General features: G+C 35.6%; 2 protein-coding genes across 2 annotated transcripts; one reads left to right on the top strand and one right to left on the bottom strand.

Moving 5' to 3' along the window:
* Nucleotides 1-8,322: 8,322 nt before the first annotated feature.
* On the top strand, nucleotides 8,323-10,634 carry LOC129275097 (spermatogenesis-associated protein 22-like). The gene is made up of 4 exons (XM_054911889.2): nucleotides 8,323-8,587; nucleotides 8,820-8,970; nucleotides 9,274-9,374; nucleotides 10,398-10,634. Exons 1-4 carry the CDS (start codon nucleotides 8,363-8,365, stop codon nucleotides 10,590-10,592), a joined length of 672 nt encoding a protein of 223 aa, XP_054767864.2. The 5' UTR covers nucleotides 8,323-8,362; the 3' UTR covers nucleotides 10,593-10,634.
* Nucleotides 10,635-13,483: 2,849 nt separating this feature from the next.
* On the bottom strand, nucleotides 13,484-20,369 carry LOC129254760 (transcription elongation factor SPT4-A-like). The gene is made up of 4 exons (XM_064110371.1): nucleotides 20,086-20,369; nucleotides 17,145-17,251; nucleotides 16,554-16,609; nucleotides 13,484-15,689 (listed from the first exon to the last, which is right to left on the bottom strand). The coding sequence occupies exons 1-4, from the start codon at nucleotides 20,146-20,148 to the stop codon at nucleotides 15,568-15,570; spliced, it is 348 nt and encodes a 115-aa protein (XP_063966441.1). The 5' UTR covers nucleotides 20,149-20,369; the 3' UTR covers nucleotides 13,484-15,567.
* Between the last annotated feature and the right edge of the window lie 602 nt (nucleotides 20,370-20,971).

Below are 20,971 nucleotides of genomic sequence, written 5' to 3'. Positions count from 1 at the left end.
CGGCGCCCCTAGGTAGAACATCAATTCGGCGCTCCCCCATAGGATGAACTTTGATTCGGCGCCCCCTATAATGAACATTAATTTGGCACCCCTAGGTAAAAAATAAATTCGGCACCCCCAGGTTCAACATCAATTCGGCGCCCCTAGGTAGAACATCAATTACGCGCCCCTATAGGTTGAACATCAATCCAGTGCCCCCATGTTGTACATCAATTGGGGGCCCCTCTAGGTCGAACATCAATTCGGTGCTCCCTGTGTTGAACATCTATTCAGTGCCCTATAGGTAAAATATCAATTCAGCGCCCCCCCCCCCTTCCCTCTTCTTTTTTTCCTTTCCTCTTTCTTTCCCCCTTTTTCTCTTCTCTTCTTCTTTCACTCCTTTTTCTCTCCCTTTTCTTTCCCTCTTTTTCCTTCTTCTTTTTGGCGCCCCCTTTTGCCTATCCGGGGGGCCCGGGTGCAATGGCGTAGCTACGGGGGGGCACGTGCCCCCCTGAGATTTGGTGTGCCCCCCCCAGGTGCCCCCCTGAAAAAAATTGGCAGAACAAAAAAAAAAGGAAACGAAGAAAGACAGAAGAAAAAAAGAAGAGGAAAATAAGAGGAGGAAGACGAGTGAATGAAATAATGTGAAGGGAAGACTTGCAAAAAAAACCAAATCTTTCATGTTACTATATAAAACTTTTGCTTGCGCTTCGCGCCAGAATTGCTTGTTCGATGAAATTCATATCTTGCTCAATAGGCTGATATGGAGCAAGTTTTTAAGTCAATATACAAAATATATTTTAGCTCGGACATCGAGCTCTCATCAATTTTTTTTTCATTAACAAATTTAAGTGTTCTAGCTGTAAAATGTCCCTTTTATAGTCTACATATCAGCATTTTTAAGCTCACGCTGCGTGGTCAAATTGTTTGATTTGCCAAGTTCCTATTGTCTACGTGTATTTCATAATGTTCCATTAAACAAATGTATTCAGACTGCCCAGATTCTAGGTCTAAATCTAAAACATGCGCGATAGCCTGCATGTTCTTTATATTAAATGTACTTAAATTATCCAGTTTCACATCAGAATATCAATAATTGTCTGCTCACGCTTCACGATCGCATTATTAATGATACCCAATTAACTATATCCTATTTATGATTTACAAAATATGAACAGAGTGTCCCGCTTTTAGGTCTAAAATCTCAATTTTCTTCCTCTCGCGCTTCGCGCTCGCATCAATTGTTTAGTTACATACCTATCCCATTTATTAATACAAAAAGTGCTTAGAATGACAATCTTTTAGTTCGGAATGTCCAAAAAAAATTTGCTTGCGCTTCGCGCTCGCATTATTGAAATATATACCGTCTTCGTGGGTAACTGTAAGCAGTCCTTAACAGGTCCCTTTTCGATAATGCTAGAACAGTTAATAAAAATTTCTGCTCGCGCTTGGCCTTCGCAGTAACCATCTAGTTACATACGAATCTTGTTCAGGATCACACATAACATTGCACAGAATATTACATTTTCAGGACAAAATACATGAAAGTAAAAAAAAAAAAATCGCTAGCGCTTCGCGCTCGCACTTTTATAAGGCTTATGAGATTATTTCATGTTTATGTTGTTCTATAAGAATAAAACTAAGAAGTGACTGATCGGGGGAAATATAGGTGAAGATAATTTCGGGCCCCGTCCCCTATTGGCGAAAGTCGGATCCGCCCTTGTGACACATACACACACAACGGAAAAAATGTTGCCCCCCCTGAAAAAGCAAGGACCTCCCAGTGCCCCCCCAGGAAAAAAAATCCTAGCTACGCCACTGCCCGGGTGCCGAGACCCCCCCAAATACGCACATGAACATTTAATGTTTTACAAATATAACGCTATGACATTGATGAACAAGCAAAGATATATGACTTTCAGGTAGGTTCTATATACTCTGAAAATCATACCATTTTGGGGGTAAAATATTAGATTTGACATGGAAGGTGTATTTCGGCTCGTTAGACAACTCCTTTAATGAATTATATTGCCTTAAAAACATAAAAAAATAGCCAAGTTACGCCATATTATATGTATAATAGACAAGTTTTTGATCGGGCGTGGTCCCATGAGACCAAAACCTTTTTTGGGGGGAGGGAAGGGGCGGCACCTCATTTCTGGCCGATCATAATGCTCAAGATAGCACCCTGCTTCATTTGGTGCCTATTCTGAAACAGAGTAGTCAAACTCAAAGAAGTTGCTTTTGGGAGTTAAATATTTAAAATTAAACTTGGTTGTTTAATATTTAAACACTGTCTTGTGAAAACTATCTAAACAACTACTGTAAGGTTCATAATAATAAACAGCGTTGTATGATTTATTCAAAAGAGTGTTTGATGTGTTTTATGAAACGGGGACTCAATCTGTCTATTCATAGAAACATCAACATACGAGCGCATATCAAAATGGCGTATTTTAGCATCCACTTCATATACGATATTTGGAACATTGAGAATCTTTTGAAAATATCACAATTGACAGATTAAAGGTCATTGTCGAAAGTAAACTGGTGGACCAGGACAGCACATCGTCTTAAGATTCGCACCGAACAAAGAATTGCAATATGTCGATTGTCCAGAGTCCAGCAGGACGACACTGCTGTTTTGATTCACCGATTTTGACAAAGGCTTCTTTGTTATGAAGGGCTTTTGACAAAAGATTATCAGCGTTATAGAAAGCGTATGTGGAGTGATTGCTAAAATGCCTTATTTTCGACGTAGAGGACGCCAAATTAAAACAGACAATAATTGGACGTCGATTATCGATTCGAGAGAGTTTAGAGACGGGTCGTCGACGAAAGTGTTCATGTTACTTGGTTTGATTTTATTTGTTTATTTTCTGATTTACCACATGATTCTAACTTGTTTTTATGTTACGGTATAGTTATTCCTAGATAATAGATTGACAATATAAAGTTGTCAGATCTCCCTCCCCCCTCTGAAATTTTCTCTGGACTCTGAAATGAAAAGAATTAGGTGCGCAGACATCAATGGTTATGGGGCCCCCATCATAAACTCCTCGGAAACAGCAGATTTTCTCGCCCAGCCAGGGCTAGGATAGGCCTGGGCCCGGAGCTAGGGCCTAGCCTAGGCCTAACGTTATGACTCGGGCAGTCATTTTCAGATTGAAAAAAAAAAAAAAGTTTTTTTCAAGAAAATCCTAGGACCCTATATTTTCTTTCATTTTTCAATGAAAAATTTGGTAGGATGGGGGGTTGGGTGTCCGGACACGTAACAGAAATGAAGCCTTGTTTTTATCTCAGGAATAAACCAAAAATGTAGGTTGAATAGTTTTTTTTACCATCAATATTTGTTCTTTATAATATTTTCTTATATTCTGTGCTAAAAAGAATGAAAGACATTGCTTGTAAACTTTTCAAAATTGAGAGTAAAAGTCATGTGTCCGGACACCCAACCCGTCCGGACACACAACCACTGGGTATACACTTAGTCTAGACTTAGTTACTCATAATAATATAAGGAACATTTACTAACTGAAAGATTTTGTGAAATAAGAAGAAATTCAAGTTAAAACTTAACTCATATTGTTAGGTGCGCAGACTTGGGGCCCACCATTATATACCATAAACCTAATGTTAGACTGAAAACTTCTCTGGAATTGGGTCTACCTCTTCTCCCACTGGCTCTTACATGTTTAAAAACATGTTTAAAAATTAACTCCTCCAAACAGACTGATTTCAGCTGTCTACTCCTTGGCATAGCTTATGGGATTTTATTCCTAAATTAGCCAGAGTGAAAGGGATCTGTGCTGGCAAATGCCCAAGCCAAGGGCCAAGGTGAGAATGCTCCGAGTCCAACTCCCAAGGAGAGTCTTAACAAATTCTTTTTGATAATCTCAGGCAATAGCAGGTGTTTGACTTTTCTCTTTTTGTGTGTGTGTAGATTCTAGATCTATTTTCTTTGTCTTTGACTTTGGTCTGATATTGTATGATGATATTTTTGTAAATCTAACATTGTGTCGATTTTGTTTCTTTCACTAGACCTACCAGTGCAGCGGAAGTGACTAGGTCTGACCCTTGTCAAGATAGGAACTCTGAATGAAGTCAGGAGGCAGGGGCCAGACAAGAAAAGTGAAATTGTTGTAAAGACAGTTCTTAGCAAGATTGGACATTGACAAAAAAGATAATGCAGAGTCCATCTGAGAAAAACATAATTCCCATCTTCAACAAGAGAAAGAGACCCCGACAGGCTCTTTACGCTTTCCCAGGCCAAGGCTTGCAGAATACTACAGGTTTCACAGGTAGGCCGTAGTTAGAGTTAGACTACCACTAATGGTTCTAGATGGAAATATGTGTGCTCAAACGAGCTTTCAAATACTTTCTAATTTCTCCCCCAAATAATCTATCTCCTGTGGTGAAAATACAAAACGTGATAGAGATTGAGCCACCAGGTCTAGTCTCAAATTAAAATATACTGACTGAAAAGTTAATATACAAAATGCCTACAATAGGCCAACATAACAGGGTATATTAATGATGCTTCCCCTTTACAAAGATTAAAGTGACCAAGTTTGATCAAATATTTGCAGTTCTAAGCTAGTCTAGATTTAACGATATCATGTATACCAGGTGGATGCAAGTAGTCAATTATTTTTAGACTGGTGTGGACTGTCTGATTGTTATCAAGTTGTCATGAGCTTTCAGTTTTGTCACATAATTGACCAGCATACTATTTACAGATATCTTGGTTGAAATGAAACTAAGTCCTCATAGTCCACTAGAAAGATGGGCTTGAAGAAAATATAATATACAGTTAAGGCCAGAAGTTTACATACACCCAGGAAACTCAAAGAAAAGTTGACACTTGACAAACATCATTAAATTGTAATACTGTATCTTATAAAATATTTGTGCTATCATGACGTATTTGATATCAAATATACAAGTATCTCATGCCCCTTCATCACATTGCTGTGTCATCAGGAGCTGAAAATATTTAGGTGTCATTTTCCCCCCCCAAATGCTTCATATTTTAGACAAATTAAAAATAAAAACTTGACAAAAACATTTCATATTTGTGCTAGTTACTTCTCAACGCAAACATTTCAGTTTACACCTTTTTTCAGTGGTGACATGATAGAAAATGTAATATAAATCATAGATTTGACATTTTGAAACAATGTTTGGAAATATAATAACAAACAATAGAAAACATTTGGCACAAATATTTCTTTTTTTCTTCGAAGAAAATTCCACCCAAATCATACTTTAATCCCAATGGCATTCCAATCATGTGAAAGAGCTTAATATGCTCTTTCATTTGATACCAAATTTGTCATGGTAGTATTTATATTTTTGAATATATAGTAAATTTTACAATTTTTTTGCAAGCAAACAAATTTCACTGAATGCCATGGGTGTATGTAAACTTTTGGCCTCAACTGTATACAGAATTGTATCAGTTTATCAGTGTCCAATATAGAGTTCTAGGCTTAGTTTATTTGTAGACAGAATGACATAAGTTCTAGTTGCCACAGTGTCAGAATTTGAATTAAATTTTATATTTTAGATGGCACACCACACCCTGCATCATACAGTCAGCAGACATTAGGAGGCTACAACCACAACGTACAACCTGCAGGCCGTAATGGGGGAAACAATGGTTGGCAGGACCATAGTTTGCCCCAGCAGCCATTATGTGATGGAAGAACAGCTACCTGGCAGGGCACAAAACCTTCCAATCAGAGAATGAATGCAGCTTTAGATAATCCAAAGGCAACTTGTAAGTACATTTAATCAGCTGATTTCCTACAAGAGCGAAAAACTAACCTTTGGGAATAACAGTAATAATGCTTGCTCAATGTTCACTGATATTGTAGTATAATGCAAAAAACACCTCATGAGTTTGGCAGATACCAACCTTTGTATGACTGAAGTACATAAAAAGTGCTAGTTTCAGTCTTGGCTGTGCCAGATACAACACAACCATTTAGTGTACTAGTATGTACACATCTACTGAAGATGTAAGACTATGAATCTGGTGTAAATGGAAGAAGTATAAATCTATTGAAAAGTTAAAAGGATCAGTATAAGACTATGAAATAGATGTATTGGACTGTGATTTATGGCTCTGATGAATGAAAATAAAAAATTAAATACCCCCCCTCCCAACTAAACCTGAGATATCAAAAATATTATCCCAGATTCTATTATCAAAGGCTGAGCTTTGCTGTCTGTAAGATTTCAGCTATTGATAGTTTTTGTTAAGCTTTGTCACACACCAAAATCAATTGGGTTTTTTGTTTTCCAAATGACGACTGTAGTCGGATGTTGAAATCTACTCAAGATGTTAAACTACTCTCTGAAAAAAAGAGAGGAAACTAACAAGCATTGAGGGGAGAAGAAGATCAGAATTAATATGAACATCAGAACAATATCAAGAGCATTTTCTTCATGGGTCAGACAAAACTGTTGAAAATACCCCCCCCCCCCGGAAATCTGAGGGGAGAATTATACACCCGACATACATATTGGTATATCTTCCCAATCCCATTTTTTTCACTTGCTGTCTGTACATTGTAGGACTTTGACTATATTATATTTACTGTTATTTTTTTTTTTGCTAATGAATAACATCTTCAAATTGCTATCTTCTCAATTAAAGGGCTGAGTGTGACTGTGATGTGTGAGTTTAACTCTGACTTTAACTATATTAATCTATGGCATATGTAAACCATTCTGTGAAAAGTGAAAGAAGTGAAGATCTCGAAAATAGGAGATTGATATTTAAGTGATCATGCTTCAAAATGGCAGTGATGAATGATACATTTTGATCTTACCTGAAATTAATATAGTCTTATTTCTTCCTTTACTTTTGAGGTTCACACCCTCTGCACAAAAGAATACATTTAGAATATATACAAAAGAAGGTCCATGTACTCCTTTCCCACTCTTGCGGTTAAGATGATTTCAACTTGATTCGTTGGGTGTTTTCAATAAGCCCCTTTTGAAATATTAAAGTTCCTACTATTACAGTGATCCATGATCTACTTGCATTTTGACTTGAGATTACATTGTAGATAAATCTTTAATACACAGTGACTCATGTTATTTTGACAAGATTGAGTTTATGTTTTTAGGAATTCAATCAGAATAATCTCAATCTCTTTGATGGTTTAGATGCAGCCCCTCCATGTACACAGATTATACTTCATTGTCAAAATATTATCTGATGTTGAAATCTACTGAAGATATAGGAATAGTTTGTTCAAAATATTGAAATAAAGATTATTACGAGTAGAAGATTGTGTTTACCGATTTTGAACAACTTTGAATGTCAGCAGTGTTTTTGGATTATTAGTATTGGTATTCTTTTATTTAAAAAGAGTTGCAACAATAACATGGCTCATCCCATTTGCTGTTTGGAGGATCTCACCAATATTTGCGAGTGGTTTTAGCACCCCACGCCCTTTCCCAAGCAATTGATTAAAAATCAAGATCTGGTATTTGGATGTTTTATGCTTGGTGGATTTCAACTGAAACTTTTGCTCTTTTATAAAATGATGTCCAAACAGAATTAGTACATTAATTTTACTTAAAAAAATGTAATTGCACTACTGTTATGTTAGATTTTACAAATTTGTGCAAAACATTTCTTTTTTAAGCTCTACCCTATCAGCCAAGGAACGAGCCAAACACAAACCAAGGCAACCAGCATCAGTCCACTAACATTAAGCGACCATTGCAACCTTGGCAGCAAAAGTATGGTGAGCCCTCTGCAGCAAAGTCTAGTAGACCATCAGCATCTCCATCTGCCCAATCAAGTCAAATTCCATATGCTCACAGGTATGTGGTTAAGGATTGTCCACATTGTGTGAAAATGTTGCCATGATTAGGGTAGCTGAGGTTTTAGACATTCATAGCAAGGGATCCTTCTGAGATTGACAATTAAAATGGAAGTTTTAGAATACTTTGACAGTGATGTTGTGACATTGGTTGAGTGTAGCTAAGGTTGTGTTTTTGGATCCAGCTGAGGTTATTGGCAACAAGAATGTGAAGAAATGGAAATTGGTGATCTATCTTGATATTTCAATTGTATACTTTTACACAAATATTCTGATTGATAAGTGGCAAGTTGAATGAGATACCCATGCATCAGTGATTTTGATTGGCCTCTGCAAACCTATGTTAAGTCATTCATATACAGTATGCTCATAGACAGAGGAGCATTGGAGGACTCTGAATGTATTCACTTGAGAGTATAATGTCCTTACATAAATATAGATGACATGAAGGTCGGAAATAAAGTACGCTTTACACTTTTTCGATGAATAGAAACAACAGTTACAGCGTTCAAGAACCCCAAAGAGCACCATATACTTCAATGCATCAGCCTGGGATGTATCAGCAGGCTGTGCTCCCACCCACAATGCACCAGTCATCCACACACCAACCTGGTACAAGCAAGGCAACAAAGAGCCATGTGGTTGCTGCTTCACCAAGACAGAGGCCTGATCCTTCACATAGTCACACAGGCAGCTTAAGGGGAAGTGCCCCATCTCCATTCAGAATGCCATCTACATCACTGATGCCTCAAAGGCAGTCACAGGTAAGCCTAGGTTTCTCCAGTCCTTTGATAAGTATCTTTTGACCAGTACAAATGGGGGTAAAGATGATGATAGTAAGACCAGTAATGATAAGTAATACTACTACTAATAATAATGTCATATTTTAGCCACTTCAGTTCCGAAAACTGTTCTCCCAGATTTCTCAAAATCAAATCAAAACCCTCCTGAATGAATATTAAAAAACTTGAAAATCTTGAATGCTTTGATACACAGCCTGGCACTGCAGCTTGGGAGATGAGGAATCCAGAGAGTGCAGGAAACTCTGTGGATAAATCTATGAAGATGTTGACTGTGTCCATTGAAGAGCTCAGGTACTGGACATCATCCAGAGACATCCAAGGACTACTCTTTTTTGAACTGTTTGGTATGTTAAAATCTTTAATACCAATGATATGTACTGCTCTGGAGAGGAGTATGTCAACTTCCCTCGAGAATGATCACCAGCATTCCATTTATTCGGAATTCATGTGTGAAAATAATAGAAATAGATATATGTACATGTACACATCAGATGTGATCTGCTTTGATACCATTTTAAGAAAAAAAATATTTAGTGACAACTTAATTCAAGAAGTTATGAACAGTAACATGTATTCGAAACCTACCTCTGGTAACTTCTTTCGAGAATATAATATGAAGATTATCAACCCACCTTTTTTCATTTCAGGCATCCTAAACTCGGCAGTGTGTTCCAATGAAACAGGACTGGCAAAGAAATTCACATTGAAAGATGGCAATCATACCCTTCTGTGTATCTTCTATGAAACAGTGAGTTGATTTAAGTTTGATTAAAATCACATTCACCAAATCTTCCAATGTGTGTGATTGAGGTTGATTACTTCCAATAACTTTTAACTTTATCTACATGTAATAAAAAAACAGAAAGAAAACATTAAGGTTATGTATGTTTATGCTGTTAAAGCTTTTAGGTGTAATCATATAATTTGGTAGAGCACATTGAAAATGATATGCAAAATAAATACTTTAAAGGGTTTAAAACGAAGCCATTTCTGGAAATTTGTTGTACATTAGATGCCCAGATCATTGTTTCTATTTCAGGAAGAATTAGGATTAAAATTGTACCACCTCGGTTGGCCTTAAACCTGGCAGTTCCAAAAGATAAAGTGTAGAAGGTTTAACAAAATTTAATAATTGAAAACGGTACTGTACAGTATACCTCTACATGTAAGCTATATTGAGGGATTTTTAAATGAAAAACAGTGATGAATCTCATATTGCCTGAGGATATTACGAGTTGACTATAAAGAAGGACAAATTTCTTTGTGTCTTAATAAAACAATATATGCAAGCTGTCAGAAAGTAGTATTCCTCGCAAAAATGTGAAATTATAATTGAAAATAGATATTGATGAAGAGATTGAATTAGCATTTTGAATACCCAGTATTCATTATTGATACTAGCATTTTGTTACAAGTCTAACTCCAAGCCCATAAAGATATATAAAAATGATAAAATTATTTGTTATAGTGGGCTTTAGTTGATATATTTGATCATTCGTGTATTGGAAATTTCAATGTGTTTCAACTTGAAAGACATACATGCATTTATCATGGTAGATATTGCAGATAAAACTAGATGCAGGCCTAACTAAAAGGGATATTTCCTGAAAAAAATACTTGCAATGATAATGAATATGAGACCTTGAATGTATCTTGTTGTTATAAAATTTTGTCTGCTATTTCAGATGCAACATTTCTATCAATTAGTTTATACACAGAACTCATGAATATGAATATTGTGAGGAACAATCTCTAAATTTTGTATCTATAGGACCGTCCACTAGGATCTCTAACCAGAGGCCAATGCCTTCGTAGTGTTGGGAACATACTGCCCAAAGAGGGCATCTTTCGGTGCGTGTCTGTCCGTCCTGCAACACTCCCTGAACAGAAGATTATGAGAAGTGCTGTGGCTGCCTGCGACAGGGGAGTCAGACAGAGACTATCTGCCACAGGTGTAGAGCCATAAATGGTTCATTAAAATCTTATAAAACCTTTTACATAATCACTTCATTATATTCAGGAATGCCATATTTTAGATAAAGATTTGAATCATACTTTTGCAACACATATTCACTTTGTAAAATCTCTTCTCCAATTTAGATGGTTTTCACACTAATGCTTTGCCTATTGTATATGGCATCCCTGATAAAAGGTTCTTCAAAATTGTCAAACTATTTTGCCTTACCACTTGATAAGGATCAATTATTATTCATTATAAAAGTCAGAGACCAAATAAAACTTACTAGATGGAGAAGATATGGCAAGTTTCTGACTTAATATTTCACAACATACTTGGTTGACATCTGGAATTTAAAAAGTAAATAAATTTTAAATGCATTATGTTGTTACAAAAATTTCAATAATTTTTTATTATTTGCACAAATTTGTGCATGATTGTCTCTCAGATGCAGTTTTGATCCAGTTATTTACATGCAGCTTCAATAAGCCAGTTCTTAGTTCCTTTCTGTGCATGATCAAAGGAAGGTCATTGGTAGGTACTTAAGTAACATGGTGGTCTAAAATTTAATGAGATAAGCACCAACTTTGATTTCTTGATTATTCATATACTTTTTTGAATTGTTTTTCTTTCACTTCCACAAAAAACAACAATGCGTCCAAGAACGACTGGTATTTCAGTTTGCCAAGTCCATTGTGCAACATGCTATAATGATTCAAAGTTGAAATGCAACAAATACCTTCATAAAGTGTTCATTGGTGTGCTATTCTAGTCACCTGGTCAATTCAATGTCTTCGTCCTGCTATGTTATGTAAGGCATGCTTACATAATATCTTGCTTTGAAATCTGCCTATCATAATGAAAGAAATGAAGGGTCATTTGACCAAAATTGTCCATGAAGTAACTACGACCTGGTCTATATCATTGCCATCTGCAATTTCTTTGTCAATGTGACCTCTGAGTAGATTTCTGTTTATTTTCAAGTGCTATGGATGTGACTCATGCAGAATGATTTCTTCCAAGATGTGGCTTTTATGACTGCTTTTTGTCTTTGTCATTTACAAATTTGAATTTAATTAGTGGTGGATGCAGCAGTCATATTTCTAATCACATGGTACAATAAAAATGCATTCATAACGTTGGGCTCAGATAATTATTTCATAGATTTTTTTATCATTACTGAATCAGAATTGAAGTTCTGTTTTGTGTATGTGATTGCTACTTTCAATAGAAAACAAACCAAACAGATTGTCTTGGTAGATTACCGTATTAATCTGTTTCAAATTTCAAATAGTTTTTTCAAATAATTGAATTATCACTATTGAGAAAATATCTTTGTTGTGCGAAGTTCCTTCAAACCTGAATAGTCATTGTGGAAGATTCACAAAAGTTTGAGTTATAGAAAGATATTATCACAATTAATTTAATGTTACTGTGAAGTGAAAGCTATCCAAGAAAAGTTCTGGGTATTCAACAATTCCTAACTGCATTAGAAATGAGAAATAATCAGAAGTCTGAAAATAGCATCATTGTTCCATAACATGCATGTTTTTTACACATAAATGACACTACAGAAACAGGGCTGTTCATCTTCATAATTATGGGATAAAGAACGGGGGGTATTCATTTTTTTTACCTAATTGGGAAAGGTTTTATTTTGATTTTGCTAAAAAAAAATGAATATTGTATATAGAAAATGAAGAAGTTCCCAGAGTAATATCTACTGGTACCTTTATACAATGTATCTTCTCCTTTATAGTGCAGCTATATGAATGTGAACATGTACTGTGTTTGAAAACTTCCTCTTTATGCCATTGTTTATGTACCATTTCATGACTGAGAAAGCAATCAGATTCAAACTTGTATGTAAATGTATATAAATGTAGCATTTAACCTATTTATTACATGCTAATGAAGAAAGTTGTAGATATTTAATCAGCCAGTTTTCAAAGAAAAATGTTCTTCTGTTTATGCTGAACTGGGAGGTGATAAGTACATCCATTTGATCTCAATGACTATAAAAACATTGAATATTTTGATCTGTTGCTTCAAATCTATTAAATTCTTGAGTAAACATAGCATTTACAGCACACTGACATGATATAATAATATGATTTTTGTTTCTTTGGTGCAATGGCGAATACTAAACACATTAATGTTTGATTTAATTATATAAATTCAAAATGAAAGTTTAAGAGTACATACATATGAATATTGTGTAAATATTTATTAATGATAATGTACATGTGTACTTTTTGTTTAGATTATAGTAATAGTTTTGATTATTTACAGTAATTCTCAGTCTTAAAAAAATAAACATAAACAACATTACAACACTAAAAATTAAGTCTATTCTTGTTTCTTTTGTTTTTGTTTCTTTTTAATATTACAAAAAGTGTCATCATCAAGTACAAGTATTATCTTTGTCAGTATAGACATACAACCATTTGAGTGTGTTAAGTAAATTTGATGCTACTGTTCATTGAATTTATAATATTCTCCCTGGATTCTGGATACTTTGATTGGAGGGTTTGGCAGCTAAACATATATCTAAACTTTCTACAAAATACTTATCACAAACTTCCCCTGCTGGGGGCATACATGTGTAATCTAAGTGTGTAAAGTCAAACCACTGAATTACTTAATATGCCGCAGTCACATTTCCCCTACAGCGAGTTAAAAACAGCCATTAAAACACTTTTTGTACCAGTTTCATATACATGTAGGTGGTTTAAATAAAAATGAATAAAACCGCTGTTCTCGACTCACCGTACGGCTGCCGTAAGGGACATGACTGGAGCATCATGGTTGAACTTGATAGTAAACAACATCATTACATGAAACTGACAAATCGTAATTCACTGATTCACTAGCAACAGATGGAGACCAGTGCTTCTCAGTTCATCGAAACCAAGGATTTTAACAAAATAATCACAGCTTGCAACAACTCAAGAATTGGTCCCTTGCATTGAACACTACAAAACATTTGTACCCCCCCCAAAAAAAAAAATCAAAGAGTAAACAAAAATTGAATTATGGCTAGCATTATACTGTAGACTATCCAATGGGATTACCTTCCTTTTGACAAAGTATAGTAGCTTAATTATTTGAAATAAAAAGATGGGAATTGAACAGGATATCACTCGACAGATTATTTTGTCATTAAAGAAAAAGCAATTTCTCCAAAACTGAGATGCATGGTCCTCACACCCATCAATGATATTAAACATCCATTGACTGTACTCAATATTTTTGTTTTCATTCTCAAGTGGTTATCAATTCTTTTCCTACAACAGATACCCTTCCATGAAATCCAACTTGGATATTTGCAGCTTGTAATGGTATTGTTGATTTAAATAAACAAAATTATACAAATAGAGAATGAATCCTACAGCAAAGATACTGCAAAAACATCTTTAATAACTGTCTGGAACATGAAAATCTGTGATTATGCTTTTTGCGTTCAAATTTCTCACATCCATCTTCGGAATACAGGTTTCAGACCATGAAGACGTCATCAGAATTCAGAAATGAAAATTTCCTACTCCGCATGAAGAGGTTTTGTTCCAAAATATACTGAAGTGTGATTGGACCTATCTGACATTGAGTGCCTTGAATGTCAAGCAACACAGATGAAATTATGACTCATGACCTTATAAATCGCTCCAATACATTATTTGATGCTTGTTTTGGATTCCTCTCTGAATTTCCTTTTGAATGGTACCATTTTCGTGAAAATTGGTCAACACATTACGACGCAATGGCCATTGAAAGTTGAAGGTCACGCCCATTTTTGTCAAAACAAGGAGAAAAGGGCGGGCCGTAGCGCGAGAACCGATTGGACTAATTTTTTTGTTTTGTGCTTGGGCCATGGGGAATTTTTTGTGTACCAATTTACAGTAAAAACTGAGAGGGTCAGGTGCAACCACTGGGTGAATCCAGATGGAATGACCCAATAGTATTGTTCTAAAACTTGTAATATTGAGTTTCTAAAATAGATTTAGATATATGTTTTAACAACTATATGAAAGCAGTATTATGAATTCTTTAAATTTCTTTCCTTTTGATCTTTTTCTCTTCTGTATTCAATTCAAGATTTATGATTCTTGTGAATACAGGGCTGACTCATCCGCACTAACTATTTGTAATTTGCAGGCGATCTTTTTTTAAAAAGGTGGTTGATTTGTAGTTCACTAACCACACATCAAGTTTTGATAAAAAATGAGTTGAAAAAAGGTTATGCTTCTACCTTTATAAAAGTTTTAAATTTGAAGCTCCAAGTTGAAGTTAACTTTTTAAAGACTGCAACATGAAAAAAATGCCCCCTTTCATTGATACCTGTTTACAATATGATATCTTCTCTTAATAAAATGAAGGTGATGCTGTATCTTTAGAAATAGAGGTCTTTAAATGTCCACAGAAACAGAATGAAATTTTTACCATGTAATTTTCAATACAGACAAATATGGTAATAAACTAATATATCTGCACAGTGCACACAAGCTACAAGTGGGTGTCAAAATCAAGACAATACACACGACTAGTGTACGTGTACTTCATATTTGTCAAACTTTTAACTGTCCATGATTTTCCAAAGCAGGAAAATGTAGGCTTCAAGACTTATCAATCTGGATACTAAAGAAGCATGGTCTACAAATTTGCTAACTGTAGGATGGTCAATAATGTGAATATTGAAGTAGTTTATTGGTATACAGTGGCATATCTGCAGACCAATGGGGGCGAGTGTCTCGATGCCAAATGAGGATGCAAAAATAACATAAACTTGTTAAAGTTTACTCCAGATGGTAAACAAGCATTGAGACCATTGGTGTTAGATGTTGAAAGAGAGTCCCATATCAGCACTTAATACCTTCTTGTCAAATGTTGGAAGAGGGCTCAATTTCAGTGATATCCTGGGCGTGTCTTCTAGATACGCCTCTGGACATTCGTATTTGTACAAATTTACAATGGATGCAATGTTTTATCATGATTTGACACTCGTATCTCTTGACTTGTAGATGACTCCTCTGCTTTTCAGCTCTTGCTTCATGCCTTTGGGTAGCTCCCCCGTTACAGATACCGCATAACATCCTTTGACACAACGATCTAAAATAGAAAGCAAAAAGGATAATTATGAGCTGATGGAATGGCAGGGAGACAGTGTAGCCGGTTGTGGGTTGTGACCATTGTGAAGGGGGCCATTTAACACAAAGCTAAGCAGTTGATGATGATTGTTTTTCATTAATGATGGCACATACAGTGTGCAAACCATGCAATCAGTTGTAAAACTCTGGACCCTGGGCTTTTGTAAGCCGTCCTAATATTCCAGAACAATCAAATAGTTCTTTAAAAAGCCCTCACATTAGTTCTATAAATTCACAACCAAGAGATGAAAATATAAAGCTACAATCACTTTGTATTTTACTTGTCTAGGTACATTGAGATTTTTTATTTTGAAAGGTGGAATGTGTTAAACAAAAAAGGACAAGACAGCAATATATTTTACATCAGAATAATAAGGCTAGGAATTGGCTTAAAATTAGGCATGCCACTTTTCTTTTCTCAAATTTCAAAATCAGTACACCTTGTACCTTAATGCTTAATACACATAAGGGATCCTAGGTAATTTATTGTACATATGCTGGCACTTTACAAACTAAGTATATTTGCTTGAAAAGAAAACCTCATAACATTACCTTTTAAACTTTACATGTGCATTAATGCAAGAAAAACTATATAAATTTGAAGATGTTTGAAATGCAAAATTAAAGGCATATATTTGTTCCATCCCCTCCCATATTATCGCCCTTATCATAATAAATGAAAAATTACATATTGACAGAACTTACGTAATATATACACTGTATCAATAGAATAATTGTTTCAACAAGCTTTGATACAAAACTCTTTTGATAAAAGAATTTGATGGTCTGCTATTGTAACCACGGAACAAAGAAAAGTGATACTTACTTATCCTCTGCCACTTGGCTACCCAGCTATCTTCAGGACTCATCAAAGAAATCAGACTGGAGGAGAAAAAAAAAGACAAGTTTTCATTTACACTTCTCAGTTCAGAATTGTGAATGATGTTGCATTGATGAGCGGATAAATCTTCGCAAATTGGATGTATCATATTTCGGTATCTTTACAGGGGTGACAGAACAGTGGGGCAATTGCCCCTATGATTTTCAACTTCATATTGAAAGAAAGACAAAGAGGAGATTAGAGAACCCATAAAAGGTAAGGTATGTTTAGGTTCCCCTTTTAGTCAAGTACTTCACTGTTAACACAAAAGTAAATAAACAAAAAGAGATGAAAAGGATTATAATGGAAATACAAAGAGAAAAAATACTGTGAGGGTTGAATCACTGTTGAAAATCATGGCCCATTTGTACATGTATATGTAATTGCAAGCATAACCAACAGCTGGTGCTGTCAGAGGAAGGATTCTGCAGAACTGAATCTCAAATAATCAATGCAAAATGCATTAAAAAAAAAAAAACAATAAAATCTCTGAAGGAGCATGTAGTGACCAGCTGCCTTCATTGAATGTATACTTACCCATCAAATGTTGGACTTGTGCAATCGAATACCATTTCCCTATTGTTTTTCATCTGTAAGAACTCTGCACAGTTGTCACATCCATCAGTCTCAAATTGGTCAGCAGTCTGAAAATTGTTACAATGTATGGATTAACCCAATGAACACTTGATGACCCTTTTCACAGATAAACAAGAACAGTGCAAGATAATGTGCAAGGTGCAGCACACACCCAGGGGTGGGCAGCATCATAAACTTTCAAATGTGCAAGTGCAATTACAAAGTTCAGCATTAAAATCAACAATGGTAAAACAGGTAGGAAAGATTGGGGTTAGTTCGAACGCGGGGTAAGTTGAAACATTGTAATTTTCTTTAACTCAGGACTATAAATAAATGTATGCAATACTGCCCTCTATTTATTGCCATTAGCAACAGCCATCCACCAAATTACACACAACACATGTGCAACAAGCCTGGTGAAGTTGGAAAGGAATGAATGTGATTTTTCACCTTCTTTTTTTTTTTGTTCTTTCAGAAATGTTTTATTATCTCAGAGAAGTTTATAGATCAAGTTGGCCAGTTTGAGGGTATAATAGACACTTGTACCAAGCTACAAAATAAGGTTATTAATGGGGTAAGTTGGAACACTTGAGACGGTCTTGTTCAAGGTGGATTTTTTTTCAGTAACCATCATAGAGTTAAAGCTTTTTATGGGTACATTTGTAGCTCTTTATATGATTTAAGCTGATATATTGATTGTTTCTTGAATATTTATCTATTTGGATTTTACAGCCATTTTTGTCAAAAAAGTTCCATATAATCCCAATCTCCCCTGCATCATCATGGTGAGCTCATGCCCAAGAATCAAAGTTTTTTGTTTATATGAACGTGCATGATGTTTTTGCCATTGTGAATTAGTTTGCAAACACAGACTCATATTTGACACTTTAGCCAATAACAGGTTTACAGTAAGGACTAGACGCCAAAGGCTTTGTGTCAAATAAGAGCCCTGGTAGAGCCAGCCACAGTATATACATGTAGTGAATCTAGTTTCACTACTTCACACTCTACATTATGCACTACATGTATGTGAATGGTCTGTGTCTGCTGACTAATTGTGAATCTACTTTGGCACTTTGGCACAAGAGACTAGACGTTGATCTTTTTTTCATTTTTTTCATGGTAAATAACTTGGAATCACGATTTGATGGCAGGGAATGTATACCGGTACATGTAATTTAAAAGAACATGATCTAAAGAATTGTAGTTTGATACTTTCGTTTACAAGATTTTTTTATTTTTGGTGAAAAGGTATAAGTACATTAAAACTTTTTGTCAGATGCCTGACCCTACATGTACAGGTTGGTTATTTAGATTAATGACCGTTACACACTACTTAACATCTACTAGCAGTAGAGGCGCACGGCCAATATGGGAGACTCTCTCCAATAGGGGAGACAATCTCCCACATTGGAGACTTGCTTTGCAAAAGGACAAAAGAAACAACACAAACAAAAGCAAGATTTTTTCCACCCAAAAATTTGTCTCACTGAGGTCAGAAGCCCATTTGTTTTGTGTGTGATTGACAACAAAAATCCTTATCAAAACAAAAGTAGACGGTGAATTTTTAAAGTAGACGGTGAAAAGGGGTAATTTTTTATGAGGAATCTCCTTATCACATTTTTATTTGCCGCCAAGGTAATCCTTTTGCAGCAAATGTAAACAAAGGAAATTGGTCTCCAAAACTGGAGACTGTCTCTGAAATTGGATACCCAAATTCTTTACAAAAGTCTCTGATATTGGAGATAATCTCCCACATTGGAGACTGTCTCCAATATTGGCCGTGCGCCTCTACTGACTAGGGAGATCAGTGATATGCCACTTTCATAATTTATATCTATAACCATGTAAAACAAGTATACATGTAGCTGTGCATGAAGGAGGGGAGACAACTCTAAACAAGTGGAGAGCCTCTGGCAGTCTCGCCTGCATTACGCGATTAAATATAGCAGCAGAGCTGACTTGAAAACTACTACAAAAAAATTATTCACAAAAAACACCAATCATATGATAATATAATACTACGTTCATTGACCCGAAATAACATTTGACCTTGATTAAGTGACAAGTGGAAGAAGAGCAATGATACTTGATTACCCCAATGTCCACATTTCATTAACTATATCCATATATAATAATATTCTTACTTTATACAAAGTTTCACTTCTTTTCCATGCTTCTATCAGTATCAGTCTCAAAATTGATGATTTAGAGCCAACACGAAGTTCCTCACACGTAATAATTCGCTGCTGATTTCAGAACATTGCATGGGCGCGAGGGTCCGAGCTCGGACCAGACCCGGTACCTCCCGCACGCGATGTTTTGAAGTCGGCAGCGCATTACTATTTATACGTGTGAGGAACTTCATATTGGCTCTAAATCATCAATTTTGGCTCTAAATCATCAAGTCTATCGTAAAAATACCCTTTACGGTATCAGCGCTTCTCGCTAGCATAGCGGGAAAGGTCTTGACTGCAGATCAAACGAGGTGAGTTCGAGTCCCATCTAAGACTAAGGTAAGCAACAGTAAAAAAATGATAGAAAAATCTGAAGTGAACGAACCGGAAGTCTCAACAATCTTTTGTTATTTTTGGTGGGGGGTGCATATGGAACTCTTTCCTTTGTTTATAGTATGATGTGATAATAATATCATGGAATTGTATAAAACTTGGCTTAAATGCTAGCTAACAAATTTTATTTGTTTATCATACATTTCAGAAATATCCCGCATACAGCGCAAAGATGGGCGACACACCATACAATTACAAAAAAGACGGTCCTTGCGGTTGGAAGAGCCTTTCGTGCAATCGGCCCCTGCTCCAGTGCTTGCTGCGTTCGTTCGCGCACGCCGGTCCGTGACAAGAAAATGAAGAATGAACTAAAAATTTCTTTCAACAGATACCTTTACAAGAGAGCAAACTAGACACGCCCTAAGGCCTCGCATTCCAGTTGGTACAACATCCATTTTTATGGCGTTAATGAGTGGTATTTCTCGTTGGAATGGCCAGAAATGAATCCGTAAGTTGATCCTTATTCCTGATCCTGAATCTTCGCGTAAATCTTGCCTGTAATTTGTATGGTGTCTCAAAAAAAAAAAGACATGAAAATAAACAAAAAAATTAAGGTCCTAAAACTTGCAAAAAACCCCCTCAAACAAACAAACACAGTAAACAACAAGTAGAAGAAGAAGAAACAAAATAAGAATATTTCATCTTGCCAAGTCGACTTATAAAGCATTATATGTCGACATGTCAAGATCTCGCCAAGTTGACATATAACTTTTTATAAGTCGACTTGGCAAGATAAGATATCTCACCATGTTGACATATAATTTTCATAAGTCAACTTGGCAAGAAAACGTATCTCGCCATGTCGACATATAACCTTTTCTAAGTCGACTTGGTGGGATAACGTATCTTGCCATGTCTGAACTTTTTATAAGTCGACATGGCAAGATAAAGTATCTCGCGTAGTCGTCAAGTCGATGGCACTTTCAAGGCTCAGTATTAATGGTTATGATTTTTTTGTGTCTAATAATAGAAAAAGTAAGAGAGGTGAAGGAGTCGGTACATATCTTAGGGATGATCTTGATTTTAAATCTAGAAAAGATGTTGAAATTAATGATGTGTATATTGAAAGCATTTTTTTCGAAGTGGAAATCCCACAGAATAAAAGTATTATATTAGGGTTTTTTATAGGCCACCAGATCAATCATTTGTTTTTAGATGCACTTGATAATATTTTCCATAGTCTGCAGAGAGGAGTGAAAATAAAAGCCTATATATTTC

Source organism: Lytechinus pictus, chromosome 2 (genome assembly GCF_037042905.1).
Source record: "Lytechinus pictus isolate F3 Inbred chromosome 2, Lp3.0, whole genome shotgun sequence".
NCBI lineage: Eukaryota > Metazoa > Echinodermata > Echinoidea > Temnopleuroida > Toxopneustidae > Lytechinus > Lytechinus pictus.
Note: the sequence above shows the minus strand (reverse complement) of the source record. Positions and strands in the feature narration are given on the sequence as shown.